A 20,722-nucleotide genomic window follows, 5' to 3' on the forward strand; every position below is an offset into this window, starting at 1 on the left:
CATCTCTTCATGCAGAAATTGTTCATATCTTACAAGCCTGGTATTGTAGGCATTTGAGTTTCTGCTCACATGATACAAGCATAAGAAGAATGAGTTGTTGGAGTTTTTAAACAAGTTGTGAGGGCATAGTTAAATTTTTAAGTGTTGCGCTATCCCAAACAAATTTCCCTTCTGTAGTTCATGGGAATTCAGATTTTGCTTCGATTCTCTGGTATGGTCTCCTCTCTTCTTCCTGCTGCCATTTGTCATGTTGAGTTTTTTTTTAGTTATCTTTGCTTTTCTGGTTCATTCTCTGTCTCTCCCTGTTCACCCTCTGGAATGCTGCCTACCACAGAATTTTGCTAGAATTTTACTTCACTTTGCATTGCATATTTGCTGCAGACAGACTAACAGGCTTTGTGGGGTATGTAAAAGCATTCTACTTATGTAGTGGGCAGGAATTTGGAGCAACGCTCCTCTTCATTTTGTATGCTGAACCATGGTTTGCTAGTGAAATCAGTTCCACATATGCCTCTACTAGACAATCCTACTGGATACTGTTTTGGGAGTGTGAGCAGATTAACTGCATTTTTAGGCAAGTTCTCCTTCTCCCAACACTTCAGAACAATAATCCAAGCTATACAAGTTTTGTCCATGATAACGTACCCTGTCTATTTTTCCAAATCCAAATGTGACAGGAAGCAGTGAAATAATGACACTTTTCAAAAATACTGTTGAAATTTTCATTACTTGATGAATTAAAAAAAAAATTAATTTACATTGCTCAGTTGGTGCAGACAACTATTGTAGTACAATAAATGGAGAATAAAACTGATTCTGTTATTCTGAATTAACATATTTGATGACAGAGGGGAAGGGAAAAAACCCAAACGGGAAGGGAGGGAGGGGCAGAAAAGTGACCCGTGTCTTATAAGGAGTGTTTACACCTTGACTTGGAATATGGAAATAGAAATGCAGCTAGCTATTTTATTGGAATAATGGACTTGCCAATTAGCCATCAAGTGCTTCCATCTGTGAAATAGTTGATCAGATGGGTTAGCTGGGATTTTTCCAGATTAGGGCATTGTAAATGGCACTTGAAAACTGTCACTTTGATTATAAGGTTTCAAGCATTGCACTGCTTGATGCTGTGGAACCTTTTTCCCCTTATATTATCATGGTTTTTTAGAACATGCTGATCCCATTTAGTAAATCTATGGCACTGTGGGAACTTGGGAGACCTGCTGCTGATCTAAAGTTCTGTTTCATCTGCTGATCTAGCCAGGATGGTTATTAGAAAAGAACACTACTGACTCAGGATTCTGCAGGGCTTGAGAATAAGAGTTGATGATCTGTCGGGCAAAGGAGGGTCATGCTCGGTGTAGATAATTTGACATTAACAATCAAATACAAGTTTCCTTGAGTTACTTCATTAAGCTGATTTGCCTCTTGAAGTAAATTACACATTCTAGCTGGTTGATCTGCATGCTAAGATTCCCTCACAAGCAAAAACCAAAACCGCAACACGTAAACAAACACACCAATCCCTTCCCCCTTAAAAGAAAAAAAAAGCCCAGAAACTTAATATCTTATTGAAAATTGTTTTGGTTAATTGATTCTTGAAACAGCTTGGTTTTTAGTTTGAATGATGCAAATGTGCTGTCTTTAATGAAGTGTGTTTTCCTTTGGGAAGTTGTAGAGTGTCTGGGTATTTTGGTAGCTGTTGCACCTGTGTGACTTTTTCCTTCCTGTGTCTCATGGGTGTATGTGCTTTATGTGGTTTCAATTGTGGTGATACACTATTGTTTGCTTCTCACATGTATTTGAAACTTCAGGTACTCCTTTTGAGAATATTCTGCCAGGGGAATAAATCTGAATTCTAGCTCCTAAAATTGTGGATTCTTTCTGTACTATTGCTTCTAAGACATTTTCCAGCAAATTTATCAAGTACTAAGAGTGCTAGTATGTCTAGCATTCCAATATCCTGCTCAATAAATGGAGATGGTGTACCATTTGGGTGGGTTACCCCCGCTCTACTTCCCCCCACCCCGAAGCTATAAATTCATTTAAAGAGTGGAAAAATGTTCTCAGTGACAAACTTTTTTTCATCCATTAAAAATATCCAACATCAACTCCCATAAAAAGTTCAGAAGACTTCATTGCCTATATTATCACCTGTAGAAAGTCTCAGTGTCAGTTTATATATACAAAATATATTATTTTGTTTTAAGGAGAAAAAAAGCACCTCCGATATAGTAAACTGTGCTGGTTTTCTTTCATTGACCGGGATGAGTGTTTTAGTGCCTTGGTTAGTGTTTTAGTACAGGGCCGTTCAACCAAAAGCTTCATATCAAATTTAGGGTACTGGTGTGGCTTGGGTCTGGTTACCCTGGAGAAGGTGAGAATTCCGTGGGTAGTTTGGGTTTATTTGAAAGTTGTTGGGCTAAAGGCTGGCTGTAGTTTCCCTACATTTGAAACAAGGTTGAATGGTTGTAATGTGACATATATCCAAAAGTGCTCATGGGAGAAGTAGAAACATGCTGGAATTGATTTAGGAACAGTCATATGATTATAGCTACAACACAGTGTGTACTTTGTGGTATAAAAGCTGCCTTAAAGTGTGATGGGCTGCACTAAAGTCATACCTCACATATTAATCACAAATAAACATAAAACTAAAAATAACAACACTAGTGGGTTGTGCCTGAGCATTATCAGTGTCTTCTGATCTGCTATTTTCCTATAAACTCTGGAGACCATTTTTAGCTGCCTCTTCTTGACCTCAGATCTTAAACTTCCTTATTTCTAATAATTAGGCAATTAGCTTCTCTTTCCTGAATTTAATTGCTAGTGTAGTCCAGCTGACTTTCCTCAGAAGAGATGAAGGAGCTTGGGCAAGGAATGAGTATAGCCATAATGAGAGAGAACAGGAAAAAAAGACTGAACAAGAGCAGACATCTTTGTGCTTTTGCATTGCAGCTGTTCACTTGTAATGTTTCCTTTCTGTAAGCAGGAAACAAACCCTTTACAGTGATCGGTTTATTTCTTCTAGAAATGGTTTCTTCTTGCTGAAATCCCATGCTATTGAATATTAAGTTGCAATATTATAATACTATGCAGCACTTCTGAACAAGGGCTTCTGTTTTCTTCCTGTGGTGTAGAAGAGTCCTCTTTGTGGCATTTGTGTGTTTTCTTTTGTTGTTTGTTTTTGTTTTTTTTTCCTGGAAGTTTGAAGTATTCTTGTATTAATGGTGGTGGGGTTGGTTTGTTTTGGTGGTTTTGTTTGTTTGTGTTTGGTTTGGTTTGGTTCTTTTCAAGTGTTACAAACAACTAGCCTTCCTACATGTTGCTACTGAGTCTCCCAGTTGACCTGCCTGTGTTCAGAGGACCAGCTCTTTGCAACAGGCAGCCTGTAGTTGTAGAGAACCCAGTGTGTTCTTTTACACATTGAGTAAATCCCTTTAAATTGCTCTTCTGCATGGAGTGTCCTTTAGGGTGAGCTGAGCCAGCGCCCGCTGAGGGCTGCCCTGCTCTCTTGGCAGAACCGTGTCTAGAATAAGGTAATTAGAAATCTGCATCAGAGCAAGGCTTCTGGAGGCAGACAAAATCTACAAATGCTGGCTCGTTATCTGCCTTGAGGTTCTCATTTCTAAGTCTCAGTACCTTCTGTAATGATGATAGGGACACGTAACAGGTTAGTCCTGGTTTATTCTGGAGTGAAAGTGACCTTTGTATTTTTTTTATTTTTCTGTTTTCCCAGTAGCTTGAGGTTGTGAAAAATAGTAGTTCTTTCCAAAACCACATATGATGTTACTGAGGATTTATTTTCTGTCCCTCATCTTATGGCTTTTCACTGATCATAATGTTGTCATAGAATCATAGAATTGTTTGGGTTGGAAGGGACCTTTAAAGTTCATCTAGTCCAAATTGTCCTTATGCTTAGTAATAAGGAATATTAACCACAGAGGTGCAGCATACTTCCCCTTGCTTTTTGTGTGTATTTGTAGATCGTATGGTATAAAGGGAGTGGAAACACTAGAACAAGGAAGGTTTACAGTTAAGCAGCTATTTCATGCAACAGCTGTGTTCAGAACATTGCAGAAAGTCTGACTATTGGAAATTGCATCAAGGTGCTATGTGTAAATAACTTTATATCACGAATACATGTTAATATTGGGTAATATTTATTTATAATAAAAATTAGACTAAGTAGAATGACTTTCTGTAAAGTACATTGTAGTAAAATTAAGCTTATCTGACCTCAAAGTAAATTCAGCTAGTATCGTTTGATACCAGATCCTGTTGTGTTTTTTTTTTTTTTTTCCTCAGTAAGATTTAAGCCTCAGTCTTAAAAAATATTTCCAATGGTAGCATTGGGAAACGGGAGTGCTGGTTTTGTAGAAGACCCTTTAAAATTTTAATCATCTGAGGCAATTAGATGAACAAAACACATTACTTTCTACAGGGATATGGGAGACCCTGCATGCCCATGTTGGTGGATTACTATACCTCTGCCATGAAACAGTCGTACAAGATAGATGGATAGGATAGAAAATAAGCCAAATTTCATTGCTTGCTTGCTTGCTTTTTTTCTTTAACTAAAATTCTGGCCAAGTTCTCTGGAGTGTCCCAGTGAACTAGAGATTATTTTTGTTTGAAGTTCTGCTTATTTAAAAAAACAAACAAACCAGAAACAAACAAACAAACAGGAAGGGTAAGCAGTAAAGTTTTGGCTCTGCACTGAGGAGGTGTTTACAACTGGTGATCCTAACTCGTTTAACCAACTGTTGAAAGCTGTACAGTGTTCTGTAATTTTTGTTTTTGAAGAGGAGGGGAGTTGGGAAACATGTATTTCAAGTCCATCTATAGTGCTGTTTATGGATCTGCTGTAAATGAGTAATGTAATTTAAGTTCTGTTGTAAATGCGAGCCTGGATAAGCTTTTTCTTAGGAGACAGGATTTTGTAAAACATAGTGAGGTGGGGTTGTTTTTTGCAGATATTTTTAATTTAAAGTAGCAATTAGTCCCATAACACTTCTGTAGTATCCCTACGCCATTTTGGAGTCTATGAGACTGTCTATGAGACTAAACATATTACCACAATTTTTATTTCATCTGACATATGGTGTAACAAGACAATGTGATCCTTTCAGAAATCTAGGCTGTTTGTTGAGGCTTATGGTATTTTGTGTTCTGTTATGTGTGCTTGATTATAATTGGTATAAAAATGGGCCTAAACATACAAACTGTTTAGACATAATGCTCTCTTCAAAATATAATCCTGTCGGTGGAACTAACTGTAAAATTGTGTGTGTACTAGTTTGAAAACTGCAATAAAATTTCAAATTGCTGCTAATTAGTGTGTGATTCACAGTGCAAAGTAATGTATTTTTCTCTTCCTATGAACTCTATTATTTTTTTTTCAATTTTTTTTATGGACTGGATCATTTTCTCTGTCACGACTGATGGTGTTGATTTCCTGTACTGCAGAAAATGCAATACAATACGTGGCCTCTGGTTTTCATGGCAATCTTGCTAGAACCATTGAGGTCTGAGAATACGGCTTAGTCCCTTTGCCACTTCCACTCATGGAATACGAGTTGGTATTTTCTGTAAAGGTATCGTCTCAATACAGGAAAAATTGTTCCACAGTCACATTTTTGTTCACATTTTTAGGCTTAGCAATGTGTAAAAACAAACAAACAAACAAAACCCCAAACAAACAAAAAAAGACTTTTATTCTTTTATGTCAATATATTGTCAGGTTATACTATTTACTGACAGAGGGTAAGTAGAGAAGAGCAGTGGTATTCTGGTGAACTTCTAAGGTCTTTTTATTATCACTAATAGCTCTGCCTCCTCTGCATGCTTGCTCGAGTTTGTGCCCTCCCTGCAGGTAGTATTGTGTAATGTTTTTTCCCTCAGACCAAGCCATATGCCCACCATTGGATTAATTTCCACAAAATCATAGCTTTAAGCTCACTTTAAATGCCTGATCTTTCCACACACCCTGTAATAGGACGAATTATTATTTTACAATGGTTGTCATTGTATTTATACCCCAGTTGCCCTTCTCTCCCCCCAACTACATAATAAATGCCATGATTAAATTAAACACGTGTTTTGGAGGAGGTAAAGAAGGGAAGTGGGAAAAAAAAAGTGGGGATAAATACTTGTTTAAATTCAAAACTAATGCAATTTTTTTTTCTGTTATGCGGGTTTTTTTAGTTAATATTTCTCAATTGTCTTTAGACATAACAGATGAAAACACGTACTGAAAGGGTTAAGTCAGCATGAAAGAATTCATTTCCACTTTAATGACCTAGCCTTGCTGGGTTAGGACGATGGGGAACATGCTTCTGACTTGTACTCCTATTGCCAATTAACACCTCCTATAACAGGTTGCCTCAGCTAGTCATTGAAGCAGAGGCAGTAGAAATAGTTTACATGCAGCTTGTTTTTCACACTAGTTGTTTAATACTCACAAAATTAAACTATTAAAAGGTTCTTTCTTACCTTACTGGGAAAGAAATAAACACTGTAGCGGTCAGTGTCCACTTGCGTGTCCCATGTTCACATTTAAATTGTTCCAATTGCAAAAAAGAAAAGTTGTAACTATTATAGCAGGTCTCATATTTTACACAGAAATATGTTGGTTGGTGGAATAAAGCTGAGGCTTGTTCTACAGCACTTTAGTTCACTGCCTTTATTACAGTTGGCCCTGCAAAACTGAATGTTCTTTGAAACGGCTATGCTGTATTTCAAAGTCATCTTTTGTGCTATTAGTGTGACACCAGAGCAGTGTTAAAGATCCCTTTAAACAACAGCAAGCGTCTCTGGTGGTGGAATATTTCTCAGTTGCTTGTGTAATTAATCAGGTCCACTTTCTATACCTGTTTGAATAAATGTAAAATAGTATAAATAAAGAGCTGTGCTCTAAAATGACACTTTAGTTCACATTTAATCAGCAGGTATTTTAATAACATAATAAAATTGGCTAAATAATTGATACCAGTTCACACTAAGAGAAAGGTGGAGTAATAGACCTAAAAGTGTTAACAAATTTGCTAAAAGACCTGAGTAGATAACACTTCCAGGTGTTAGTTTCTATCCCCTTAGAATGGCAAATGCCTTTAACACTTATTCGACAAGAGCTGCCCAAGTAAAGGGCTACTTTTGGGATTGTGTCATCTCTTTAGCTGTTTGAAACAAAAATACCCTCATGCATAATTTAATATTACAATGTAATCTTCCATTCATAACTTGAACATGATACTTTTTTTTCCACTACAGGTCTTGTTGAAAAAAGAATTAAACAAAAATGAAATGGGTTCTATAGTGGTAAATTAGTTTTCTCCATTATTACTGAAATGGGGATTCTAAGTAAAAACAAAACCAGAATTTGGTTGGGTTTTATGAGATAGCTGGCTGTCATTTCACTGACTGACAGCGTGTATAGTTGATTCAGAAGAAGCATCAATTTTCAGTAAGTAGCACAATAACAGTTTTTTTTTTTTTAGAACAGTTTTTGAATTTTAGTAATTACTGTATCCAGCTTATGCAGGAATGCTTAGGAAAAACAATGTTCAATATTCCAAATGTAATTTTTCTGCAGTTCCACAAGAACTTATCTGATAAAGCTCTGGGCAGGCAGAATGGAGATAGTGTTTGCTGTTCTGCGGTGAGATGGACAGTCCTAGAAAACTGCGCAGTGGGAGAACTGTCTGACCTTTGGATGCCATAATGTAACCAAAAATACCAGCAGATCTTTTGCATTGCAGATACAAATGCTTTCTTCTTTGGGTTTCTGGCACGATTTAATTTGGTACACTGCTTCATGAGGCTGGTGCTCCTTTGTTAAAGTCAGCAGGCAGTGAAGTTTATGAACAGTGATAATAGCACATGCCATGGAGGGTCGGCATAAAATACTTTGCTTCCATGTAGAGATTAGCTAATAAAGTCTTTCTTCCCCCTTGCTCCATGAAAGAAATGCATGAAATTTTGTAGAGGACTTGCAAAAACAGGCCAAAGAAATCTCCAAACAGGTAACCTGTGGCTACCCCCACATACTGTGTGACCAGCACCCCAAAGCTGCGACCATCACTGCAAGGCTGTGTTGTGTTGTCAACTGTCTACAGTGAAGGAAGTGGTCAGAGATGGAAATAAATTGGTTTCAGTTTCCAAATGTCTATTTTTTCAAAGGGCATCACCTAAAGCCAAGTAAACTACTTGAAAGGCCCAAGGCTTAGTCTGTTGGTTGTCTCTGTTAGATCTTTAAAAGTTTTAGGTTAAGAATTTCAACTTTGGGTTTATAATTTTCTGTAGAATGATGAGTATGTGCCTATCGTATTTAATGTGCAGATTTATCTTTGGCAGGAAAATAATCTGCAACTAAACCTGTTATGAAGGTAGATTCTGGTCAGGTTTTGACCTATGGATCCTTTCCTCCTCAAAATTCCTGAATTGGTGCATCAGAATAATTTCAGAACTGTTTTGAATAGTTCTTTCTCATCTATATTCAAAACAAAATAATATTAACATGAAAATTCATTCACATCATTGGAACAGTGCAGTGAATTATTTCCTTTTGTCATAATCTAGCTATTAATTATCATCTGTAAGGAGAACAGAGTAGACTGAAAGGCAATAGCTAAGTCTTCACAGAAGATGTATCTGTGACCAAGGAAATATTATACTTTGTATGTGCTGCATTTTATAAGACAGCTGAGAATTAATAAATGTACATTATATTTTTATTGTATACTGCTGTTAGCTAATTTTTAAGGGTTCAGGTAAATTGTATCTCAGGCTTGTGCTTAAACTGAAACAGTGAATTTTGCAGTTAATATTTCCTAACACTTAGTGTAGTAATTTTTAATGTATATTTAAACTCACGTTTAGTGTGCAAGTCATTCACAAACAACAACAAAACCCAAGAAAAAAATATTCTAAGCAAGTCAATTTACATCAATGAAGGATTTCTTTATGAATTAGCAATGTTTCCTATGCTGAACACAATTTGTTGGCTCTGGGTGCTGGCAGCTGGGAGGAGAACTTTAATATAAGTTTGGAAAACAGAAATTACTTTATCTCATAGAATGCCTAATGGATTGATAAAGTGTAATATTAAATACCCCCTCTTCTGGACCATCACCAAGGTAAAGAAGCATTTGAAAGCTCCAGAAAGTACAGAAATAATCAAAGGAGGAAAGTTTAGGAACGAGTACAGTAGAGTAACACCCGACTGATGCTAAAAAGATTTTTAAAATGGGGAAAGTTATCAAAATATTTAAACTCTCACAAGTTGCAAACACAGGTGTCTACACAGGGGACAAAGACTCGGCTGCAGGCAGACACGCGAGATTCCATATGGAAGAGCCTATTCAAGACCCGTAGTCTGTGGAGTAAACTTCAGTTCAAGCTTCTCATTTTTGAGAAGCTGGTCTCAATCAAAAGTCAACATTTGCCTTCTAGACATCTCAGAACTTCTTACGCTATTCTTTATTTTTTGAAAACTACTGAATGGTGTAATGGGATGCTTGCTTACAGCACAGTGCTAAAACCTGGGACAAATGTAGAATATGTATGGTGATCACAGCAAGGATGTTATGGTTCTTCCCAAAGCAGTAGGTTCATGTGTTTGTACTTTTGCCTTCACTTCAGACCCTCTCTGGTGTAGAACTGGTAGAAAATTGGATGAAGAAAGAGGTCATTACCAAACTAATACTATTTTATTTTTTTTTTTAATTAAAACCCACTCACAAAGACTCAGTGACTAAATGGAAATATGAGTCTTTGTGCCTTCTAAAGTATTGAGACTTCTAAATAAAAACAAGGTAGTTTAGAACAGACTTAAAGCAGGAGAAATACAGTCAAGAAAGTAAACTTACATGCTTACGGAGAAAAACATAGTATCAGAAAATGATGGGACATTTGAAACTTAATTAGACATACAATTAAGTTGTAGTAAATTTGGAATAAGTGATTCAGGTGACCTGTGCATGTGCTTCTGTGAAATGTTCTGAAGAACTGCTCGTAGAGGGTTTTCATCCTAAGTGTTAGAGGAATACTGCTCCACTGGAGCATCTCACTGTTGGGCTATGGCTAATCAGGGAAATACTTGATGAATAGGTGGAATTGCTTAAAAATGAACCTTTGGTGAGAATATTATAGGAGGTGAAAAGTTAAACCTGCTGGAAGATTGCTCATGGAAAAGCCAAAGTGACAGAAGAATTAGCAATGAGTAGTAAGAAGTGAGGGAGAGCAAGTATCAAGAGGTGATGGTCAAAGTTGGAAATACAGTTTGGAAGGTGTTGTGAAGCAGTTATGGTTGACACAGATCCATGCATGTATGTGAATTTAAAAATATAAAGATCAGCTCTGGAGTTGATAGAGAAGGAATTCATCGACATGGGGTGAAAAAAAAAAAACACAACTGAATTTTCTTACTGTCTTTAAAGCATTCTGAAGACTAGATTATGTTTTTCAGTGTGAAAGTATGCAGAAAGGACAATCACTATACAACATTGGTGATTACTTAAGTTCCTAGTCTTATCTTCAGGAGGTGATGGCTTGCGTTGATCACTATGTCTTCTGTTTTATGTCATGTGGAGGCATGTTGTACTGAATTTTCCTACTTACATGAAAAATCAAGAATTTACTACAATTTTTTTTTTCCCAATTTTTTTTATAACTGTGGAATCAAGGTTCTAAATCTACAAAATATTTGTGTAAGGGCACCATTCCCCCCCCCCTCCATTAAGTTAAATGTGGAGTATTTTTTTTTTACCATGCTCCATAGTTGCTTTGTTGGCCTTCTAAGTCTACATCACTTAGTGCAGAAGTAACCTTTTGCCTTTTCAGTGGAAATTTGTTGTACACTATTTGGTAATAACGTAATGAATGTACTGTTAATTGGCTGTAATGAGGTGTGCTGATATGGAGTTTTGTATATAGAGCAATATGTCTCTTGCTCCTTGAGAAAGGGACATTTAAACTGCTGCCTCCTGTGCTTTTCATTTTCAACAGTACACAAACCTGTTTCAACCAATCATTCACACCTGGGACAGTTGTGCTAATTTTTGAATAACTACTCATAAGGCAAAGAGCAAAGTATTTTGTTCACAGCTTTTCCACCTAGGGATCGGAGGTCCGTTTTTTCTCTCACTATACCGGTGTATCTGCAAAGTGCTCCCATAGCCTTTATCTGCAAGTCCTCTTTAGCTGAAAGCTGATGAAGCAAAGGGAAATTGCTGTTTGTGTTGGTGCCAGTTAATCATGCTAGCCCAGCAGCATTTACATTCACACCACTGTAAGAAACACATAGTTAATTGGAGAACTGGCCGTATTTTACAGCTGACGAAGGTTAGTATTGTGGCAAGGCTGTCTAATGGAAACTTCTCTGACTCTTAGCCTCTGTGTCTTATAACAGGTTTGTACCCAGTACAATACGTGCCAGTTTTTCAGTTGGCTGATTCTGATAAGATTGCTTTGTAGACTGGTGGTGTTTTGGGCTGGGGGCAGATGGGATAATGGCTCGGTGACTTGTATTACCAAATAGCTTAGCGAGGGAAGGTGCTTTAAAGCAGCATTTGGCTGTGCTTTTTTTGTTGTTTTAAGAGCTGCACCTAACATACAAAGTCACAATGATATATGCATTTTACTGGAAGTTTTGTAACACAGAATAGAAAAGAAAATGTTTAGAAACTGCGGAATAACAACAGTGGAGAAAATTATTTGTTCTTTCCATAGGGGCCACCAACAGATGCTCCAGCGGTCGATACAGCGGAACAGGTTTATATCTCTTCCCTTGCACTGCTGAAAGTAAGTGTTCTGTGTGTGCTGCCTCTGTGTATAGTGCTGGTGATCGAGCACCTGGCACCTATCCAGAATGTATAGACTTACGCTCCTTAGGTGCTGGTCAGACTGATTTTTAAAATAAATTAATTCTCTTTGGAACAGTCAAAGGAATAAACTTCCTTCTCTTTTGTTGGCTTCATTTTTACTATTTTGTAGTTCCTTATAGTTTCCAAAAGTGCTAAAAGTTGCAAATTATCTGTAGATCAACAATGCCTGAAAGAACTGTCCCAAGTCAAATTTGAACCTCCTGTTAAACATACGGTGTCATTTGGTCTGAATTCCAGATGTTGAAGCATGGTCGTGCTGGTGTCCCTATGGAAGTTATGGGTTTGATGCTCGGGGAATTTGTTGATGATTACACTGTGAGGGTGATTGATGTTTTTGCGATGCCGCAGTCGGGAACGGTGAGTTCTTTGCAGCCACACCTTGATAATTTTGTTTGTTTGTTTGTTTTCCATATGGTAAATATTTTTAAAAGCTTTTCCTGCTTCATTTATGCAATCTTAAGATGTAACCTACTAGGTAGAATTCGAACGTGGATTTTACGGTTTCAGTAAAAAAAAAATTAACTAAAGCAGATTTTTTTTTTTTCCTAGCGAGGACTAGTACATAAGTGTGTCTATCAGTATGTGGAGATGTTACATCTTTACATATGTATAAATATATTGATATAACATCATTTTTAAGATTTATAAATTGGTAAATTTAAGAATTCATAAACTGCGAGCCAGGGAAAAGATACAAAATGTAAAAGGTTTGATTAGAAGTATATTATACCCTTAGTTGTGATGGTGCTATAGACAAAATTCAAGCTTGCTCTCTTTGACACATCTTACAGTGGCACGTCTCTTAAATAATATTTTTGTGATGTGAAAAAAATGTGTTTTAATTTTGAGTAAGAATATTCATGTTATGAAGAGGTATTTTAAAGAGATGATGAACCAATGGGTATAATTGGAATTTATGGTACTTTTATTATGTAACTTGAATGAAATATTGTTCTTAAAAGAAGCACAGATCCCTTTGTAACTCAGAGCTATACATCAGTGAATTTTTCCAGTTCTTTTGTCCTGAGTTTATTCTCTGCATGTGCATAGTTTAAGCAGAATCTGCAAAAAGCCAGCATGTGATATTTATCTTAAATAAAACCTGCAGAAGTACACTTGTGAGAAACAACAGGCCAGAGTTGGCAGAACAGAAAGAGGAGGAAACGCTGAATTCCTATGCCCATTTAATCATGTTTACTCATAGTAAAGATGACTTAAATAGCAATTCAAAGTCTTCTTTCAGCATTTTAAAAATCACATTGAAATAAATTTATAAAAATTGTATTTTACATGTTAGAGTATTCAACCAAGTAGATCTAAAGTAGTCGAGTTGACCTTTTAAACAGAGGCTTATGAGTAGTGTTTAAATTTGTGTTTGTGGAAAGTAACAAGTTAAAAGATAATATTGTATTATGTACAGCTACTATGATTTTTTTTGTCTTCTCTATCAGGGTGTCAGTGTGGAGGCAGTTGATCCTGTATTTCAAGCAAAAATGTTGGATATGCTGAAACAGACGGGAAGGTATGTCACCGTAAAGAGGGCTGGCAAGAACAAGTGCTCTGCACATTGCTTAGAAGAAACAGCTGGCTTTCTGCAAAGCTAGTGATCTGGGGCTATTAATACTGTGTAAAAAGCAAGCATTGTCTCAGAAATCAGGTGAGTAGCATAGCATGTAATTCAGTCCACCTCGTGCGTTTCAGTTGTCAGGAGGTTGTTACTCATGTGAAACCTATGGCTTTCTGTATTGCACAGAAATATTAGAATGCTGCTCAATTTAGTATAGGCAGTTACTAGACAGTACCTGATTAAAAGACTGATTCTTAAAAATATATATAAATATGTTTATTTTAATTAAGATAAAAAATTTGTGAAGTTGTAGCTCATTTGTGAGCAATTTTGATGAAAGGAAAGGGAAAATAGTTTTGTAAAAGATCCTAGTATTTAAACAAATTTTTCTTTCACTCCTACCTCTCAACAGTTGTCGTCTGCTTGCTCAAATTCTTTTAGTGTAGGAAAAACTTCAAAATTAATGTTAGCAAAAGGCTCAGCAGCTGAACAGAACAGTGCAAATTGCTTTTTGACTGAGTTCCTAGTTCTACTGCTGGTTTAATTGATATTTAATCCTTTCCCACCGTTGGTTCCCGTTGTCCATGTCTGAAATGGACTTTCTGCCGTGAAAATTCAACCCTCGACGCCAAGGAGTTAAAGAGTAGATATTTACTCAAGTGCTGAAAGGGTAAAAACTGGTTCAGGGAAGGTGTGGTAACAGGGTGAAAAACCGAAAGCGTGATCTACCACTGCTAATGTGCATCCCTTAATGATAGCCCTCTTTTGTCACATGTATTCATGTCTGTGTTTTCACCATACCATGGTGAGCAATTTAGATATTTCTAATGGTGTTTTTTTTCACAGCTCATCCTAATTTATGCCCTAATACATTACTATTTCTTCCTGTGTTATGTGTGTTTATTTTTAAGAATCTCAACGTCCTCTTTGTTTCAGACCTGAGATGGTAGTTGGTTGGTATCACAGTCACCCTGGCTTTGGCTGTTGGTTGTCTGGTGTAGATATCAATACTCAGCAGAGCTTTGAAGCCTTATCAGAAAGAGCTGTTGCTGTGGTGGTGGATCCCATTCAGAGTGTAAAAGGAAAGGTATAGTAGGCTCACCCTTTTTTTTCTTAAAGTACTTCGGTAAGATAAAATATAGAAGCACTGTAAATATGTGTAAGTTCTTGATTTTTGGGAGGCCCATTTTGCCTTAAAAAATAAAATTTAAAAAAATGTATCATTGTAAATGAAAAGATCACTTTTAGTTTATTCTGCATCTTGCATCAGTAGTCGTTAAACAGGCTGGAAGTCTTTGATATTGTCAGTACACGTAACCAATCATAATCCTCCCTTACTATTTTGCTATTCAGGTGCCACTCAACCTGTTTACAACTAATAATCCAAGTATACATTGTTTCAGATACTACATTTTAGCCACAAAATCTAAGATCAATTACTAACAGATCGCAATAGGTTCAGCCCCTTAACGTGGGTACTAACTAAGAAGGCATTGATTTATAGGCATTGCATATGACAGCTTTTGGTATAATTTCTATTCCAAATGTTTTGGGCAATAAAACTTTACAGATGACCTGGTATCAAGAATTTGAGTTTTTGAGAAGTGTGCACATAAATGATTACATATGTTAAATGATTATGAAAAGAGATTAACTTGCAAAGCATATTGGGTTATAGTTGTCCTTTGTTGAAATCTCTTTTGTTCTTGTTTAGTTCTCTTTTTATTTCTTTCTAGCCCCATATGCCATTTTCCTATTTCCTGCCTCATGACAGCAGGGAGCAGCTCTATTATCACCTTCACAGAGCTGTCTGCAAATGTGAGAGGCAATTCGATTTTGCTCAACCACAGGGAGAGTGGATTAGAAAAACTACAGAACATACAGAAATTGGCTAGGTGGTTTACTGCTTTAAAATACTGCTGAGGTGTTTTGTTTGAGCATGCACTCCCATTGTATTGTAGAATAATTATTGAAACGCGTCATGGTATATATGGATGATATTAATGTAAATTTATAAATATTTTAAAAGTGTTCGTCTTCTGTAAAGCTGTAGTATCATATTTCCTGTGAGACAGATCATATTAAAGCTACCGAAGAATTCCGCTGAGGGTTCCCTTAATTTTATCATAGAATATTCTGAAGTTACACTTGCATTTTCAGTTTGTTTGGTTTTTAGGGTTATTTTAATTCTGATTTTTATGGCAAATTTGTTTATGTAACACGCAATTGAAAAATTAATAACTTCTGGTTATTTGGCAGTTATTAAACATCTGAATCAATTTTGCTCCCTTTCAAATTGCATAAAGAGTAGAAGAAAATGTAGGTAGTGTTTGTGGAAAAATAATGCAGTGGAGTATTTAATTAATCTTGATTTATTTTTTCTGGAACTTTTTTCTTTTGCTTTTTCTTCTCTTCCCACTTCAATAGAAGTAGTGAAATAGAATTCTTTTTATTTTGTCAAAATATAATTTGGGGGACTATATTTGAAATTAATTTAGGCCTCACTAGCTATTAAACCCATTAAGGAGAAAAGCCTCCCAGTAAGTCACACTACTGTTATATCACATTTGCTCACTAAGTGCTTTAAAAAAAAAAAGAAAAAAAATTGCCACTGGTGTTTGACACAGATGTCGTGTTTGAGGGTCTTTGTTCTCTTCAAGAAAATAATCTTTGGCATATTTATTTTGGATGTGAGTAGATTTTTGTCCATCTAAACCTTTCTGGAATTTTTGTCCATCTGAACATTTCTCAAATACAGCCCTTCCTATGGCGTTGCTGCCAGTACTTGAGATCACTGGAAGTCTTGTAAGGTTTGTTTTTCATATGTGTCTAGCTGCTACAGTCAGATTAAATTACATTCTCAGGTTTCACATTAAAAAAAGTTTACATCTGTCATGTTTCTGGCAAGTGCATCCTTAGAAGCTTAGAAATAGAAAGAATCCCCCAAATTCTGAATAGCACTAATTAATTTCTTGATTTTGGGGGAAAGATTGGGCTATGGAATGCGTATGGCTTTTATGATCCTGGTTGGCAAGATTACTTACATCAAAATGTATTTTGACTTTTAGATGAACTGAGAGAAGAACAAATATATTAGAGCTCAGGGGGGTTTCTCAGGGCAGGTTTGGCTGCTTTCTGTGCGTGGCTGCCTTGGGTATTGTGTCTCGTGCCTCTTCCTATGTTCGACAACTTGAGCTAAGCCTATTTCAGGGAAATAGCTGCTTTTTCTCAGCACCAGCAAAAGTGGAACTGCTTGCAGAGGTAATTCTGCTGGTGTAGTAGTGACTATACTGATGGGATTTGCTCGTGTATGTAGCTATGTGAGTCCAAGATCATTACTCATTATACCTTTCACTAGCATAACTGTCTGGCAAAAAATTACAGTGAACATGTGGCATAGAAGATTTTAATATGGTGTGTTTTGACTGAGATTAGATGTATTTAAAAACAAAGTCCTAAATAACACACTTTAGCTAATTTTAAACCTGCCTCAGGGCAGGTCCGTGCCCATATAAATTGCTATGGCTTATAGCCAGTGAAGCAGTCATGGTTGTGCTAGTGAAGAGTAACCAGGGCAGAGGTTGTTTTCATGTGTCAGGAAGTTGAAATGAATTCTGATGAGGAGCCTCAAGTTCACCTTGACTAACTAAAGCATTAAAAGGCAGTTTGCCCTGTCACTGGGAGAAACCAAAAACTTGTTAACTTCTTTGTTAGCTGTCCTCGTCTGGATGCACATGTTGCAAACACTGAGTGGGTCAGGATGTATGATTGCAATTTAAAGATAAGAATGCATATAATTCTCACCTTAAACCAATGAGCAAAAATAAAAAGGCATATAAAATCTTTATGTAAAAATAAAACCATCGTATAGATCTGTGGATTAAATGCCAGCTGCTTTGATGACCATTTTAGGACTGGGATATTATTACATAAATGTATTAGGACACATGAAGGACACGTAATTGTTATTACTTTACATACATATTCTTACACACACCGTATGCTTTTTCATGACTGTGTACCCATATATTGCCATTTTTAAGCTAATAACATTCTAGCTATCTGTAAAATAAACTTAGAACAGATTAGTGAATTTTAGCTGAAGGTCAGTGTTACTTGAACCCAGAGAGAAAAAGCTTTGTTTTGGCTTTTTAAAAAAATGTATTTCTATGAATGAAGTCAAAGCAAATGTGCGAAAATATGGCCAGTGGGCAACCTGGCCAGCTGTTGCTTCGTCTTGTACTTACTAGTACACATTTCTTTTACCCCCTTCAGTTTTCCCGTCTGTGCAAAGAAAGTTGTAATATATATTTAGAATACTCCACAGAAGCAGTAATTCCATTAAAGATCTGGAATAAAGCTAAATATTGACATTTTGTATTTATTTCCAACATACATTTTGAAATGTCTGTATGGAGAACTATATACCTTTGCCAAATGTTTAAAATAAGTTTTTTTTTGGACCTTAACTTAGCAGCTGTTCCTCACCTCTTAAGGAAAATATAACTACACTAAACCCACTGTAACATAGTATCTTTAATTCCACAAGCATTAACTTACTGTGTTGCACTTACATGAACTTCATCATTTGTTCTTTTACTCATTTTAAAGTGTGAAAAAAAAATATTATCATATTCCTAGAAGTCCAAAAGAGGGACAGTTAAACTGTATGTTTTAAGAAAAAAAGTGTTTGTCCTAAAATAGTTATTATCTGGAGAAAGAGAGAGAGACAAAGATGCTGGTTTTATCCTCCTGATACAAATGAAGAGCTAAGGAGGAGACACTTTAGCTGAGTTGCTGCTGGAAGCCCATAGCAAAGTTGTGTCTGTCCAAAGCCAAGGTCACCTTATTTTGAGCTGTTAACAAGGTAAAGCAATATCTTTAAATATTCAGATTTCTAATTAGAAAAACAAAGCTTTCTATGACTATTGCAAAAGTGTGGTGGCTCAAGTACAGTACTTGGAAATGTTGTAGTATTCCAGCATGTTTTTCTTCTTATTGTGCTTATGAGGTTTTTGTGCTTTTTTCAAAATGGAGAAAATGTTGGCATATGATAAAATGCCACCACAAACCCAGTAGATCATATGGTTGAAAAGAGCTATATCTTTAATTTGCTGGATGACCTGTTCTGGCGACCTCTTCCATAAAACATGGCTCTTTTTTTGCGCATTGGTACTCCTATATCTAGGTGATGACCTGTGTGTAATTAGTTATGTATGCGAGCAATATGGTTTTGTTAATGCCTGATTTCAGTTTGTAACTCTCTACCGTAATAGATGGTCATTTCGTTGAGTGCTGACCGCAAGAATAACTATTAGCAAATAGTTTTGATCTCTTCTGCTACTTCTATGTTCCAGTTTAAATTTTTTATATGCTACATTATCTCAGCTCGGTGACATATGTGGAGAACGGCAGCTGAACTGCTTTTCTGAGACAGTTTTCGTGGTGCAAATCCTCCCAACTTATCAAGACAAAATACGTACATGAATGGTTTCATAACTTGGTAGTTACCTGATAGTCTAAAAGAGTGAAACGGAAAGTGGACAGAGATTTAACAATCTTCTGAATGTTGGAATGACCATGTAGCCTCAAGAATTTTCTTCAACTGAACATAAATCTTAAATTAGTTTTCTGAAAGACTGCCCGTTTTCAGACCTCCACTCGTTTTTCAGAGCGCAATTAGTTTTCCTTTGAACTTGTCCTTTTCCCTTGTTTCTTTGAATTAACCACAGGATTGGAAGAGATGGTGACTGTTTTTTAAGAAGGCAGGAGAAAAACATTCCTTAAAATGAGATGTGTAGAGAGACTGGTGTAATGCCTGAAATTGAAGTTTAAATTATTCCATTAAGAATTAAGTTTATGAGAACAATAAATAGATTTGAGCCACTTAACAAGATTATATACTCAACTGCCCCTACCCACTTCATGCATTTATCTAAATAACCTTTACCTCAATATATCTTCCCTAAACACGAGTGAATTCAATACTTGTTAGGGTACAGCTTGAAAGTATTAATTGAAAACCACTACACAAAACATTAAATTGACTATATTGTCACTACTGCTTTGCAGACATGTCTGTTTATGGTGAATTATTACTCAGATAATATTTTACAATATAATGTATTTTAAAACAAGTGATACCTACAATTTTACTTCAGAATCTTTTATACCTGGAACGACTTTTATTATTACAACTGGACTTACTAACACTATTGTAAAGGGAAAGATTCTAAAATGAAAAAGATAACTTTACAGTGTATAATTTTGGTTGAAATTTCAAGGGTACACTTCTGTACATTTTGTACAATGTCTCATACATTTAGATGTTCTTACAGCACTGTGGTATTTCTTAACATTGACTGAACATTGACTGACATTTGGTGCAGTAACCTGCGTATCAGAGACAGAAACATCCTAATTTGATCCAGGCAAGAACTGAGTTTTGATAGGAGCCTGATCTGGAGAATAAGGAAGTAGGTATGTTTGTGCTAGGTTTGATTACTGTTGATCTGGTAAAGATTGATGTTGTTTTTCCTGAAGAATCACATTTGTAGGAGATGAATTGCATCTGCACTGCAGTGTAGGCCACTTGGTGTTTTCAGTTCAGGATGTGTTTTTCCAAAGTAGACGTAAACTACAAAGTACTCAACTGTTTTATTACTGCCAGTATACCACTGGTTTGTCAGTGTTTTGTTTGAAAAACAGCATTTTTTTTTAATAGTAGTTGCACATATGCAGCCTAACATATTTTACATATTCCTAATTTTTTAATGGGATGCCAAAACTGTTAATACCAATGCTAGAGCTCTAAAATTTATTATGTGACATCCTTTGGACTTGCTGTGATTTAATTAAGTGGCATGTGTTTACCTCCTAAACCATTTACATAGGTTACTTCAGTTCATGCCCTTAAAACAAAAAAGTTCCAAGAAGACTTTTTTTGTTGAAAAGTATTAAATGTTTAATTTCCTTTTGCTGTGGTGGATGTAGAATAGTCCTTTTATCATCATTAAGGCATATAGCTTTAAAACTTGTGGCTTTGCTACTTGAAAGTTATGGATGCATGCCCTCGCTTGTCAAGATAAATGTATTATACTGTAGTTCTCTCCCCTCCTAGTATGGATATTGAAGTTGTACTGTGTATTTGACCACAAGTAAGCAATTCTCTTAAGGATAGCGAAGGAAAATGCACGTACTCCTAGGAATATATTTTCCAGAGCTAAAATTGACATTTTATAAATAATTTCCACGTTGCAAACTTCAAACT

General features: G+C 36.1%; 1 protein-coding gene across 7 annotated transcripts in view; it reads left to right on the forward strand.

Annotated features, from left to right (window-relative positions):
- PSMD14 (proteasome 26S subunit, non-ATPase 14) overlaps nucleotides 1-20,722 on the forward strand; it is a 47,185-nt gene that overhangs the window by 11,356 nt on the left and 15,107 nt on the right. For all 7 annotated transcript variants that reach the window (XM_005498621.3, XM_021290869.2, XM_065069662.1 and 4 more), the window contains 4 exons: nucleotides 11,731-11,802; nucleotides 12,123-12,242; nucleotides 13,337-13,407; nucleotides 14,389-14,539. In XM_005498621.3, the coding sequence (XP_005498678.1) occupies nucleotides 11,731-11,802; nucleotides 12,123-12,242; nucleotides 13,337-13,407; nucleotides 14,389-14,539 (414 nt within the window). The remainder of the gene's footprint in view (nucleotides 1-11,730; nucleotides 11,803-12,122; nucleotides 12,243-13,336; nucleotides 13,408-14,388; nucleotides 14,540-20,722) is intronic.

Source organism: Columba livia, chromosome 7 (genome assembly GCF_036013475.1).
Source record: "Columba livia isolate bColLiv1 breed racing homer chromosome 7, bColLiv1.pat.W.v2, whole genome shotgun sequence".
In the NCBI taxonomy this organism is placed as follows: Eukaryota; Metazoa; Chordata; class Aves; order Columbiformes; family Columbidae; genus Columba; species Columba livia.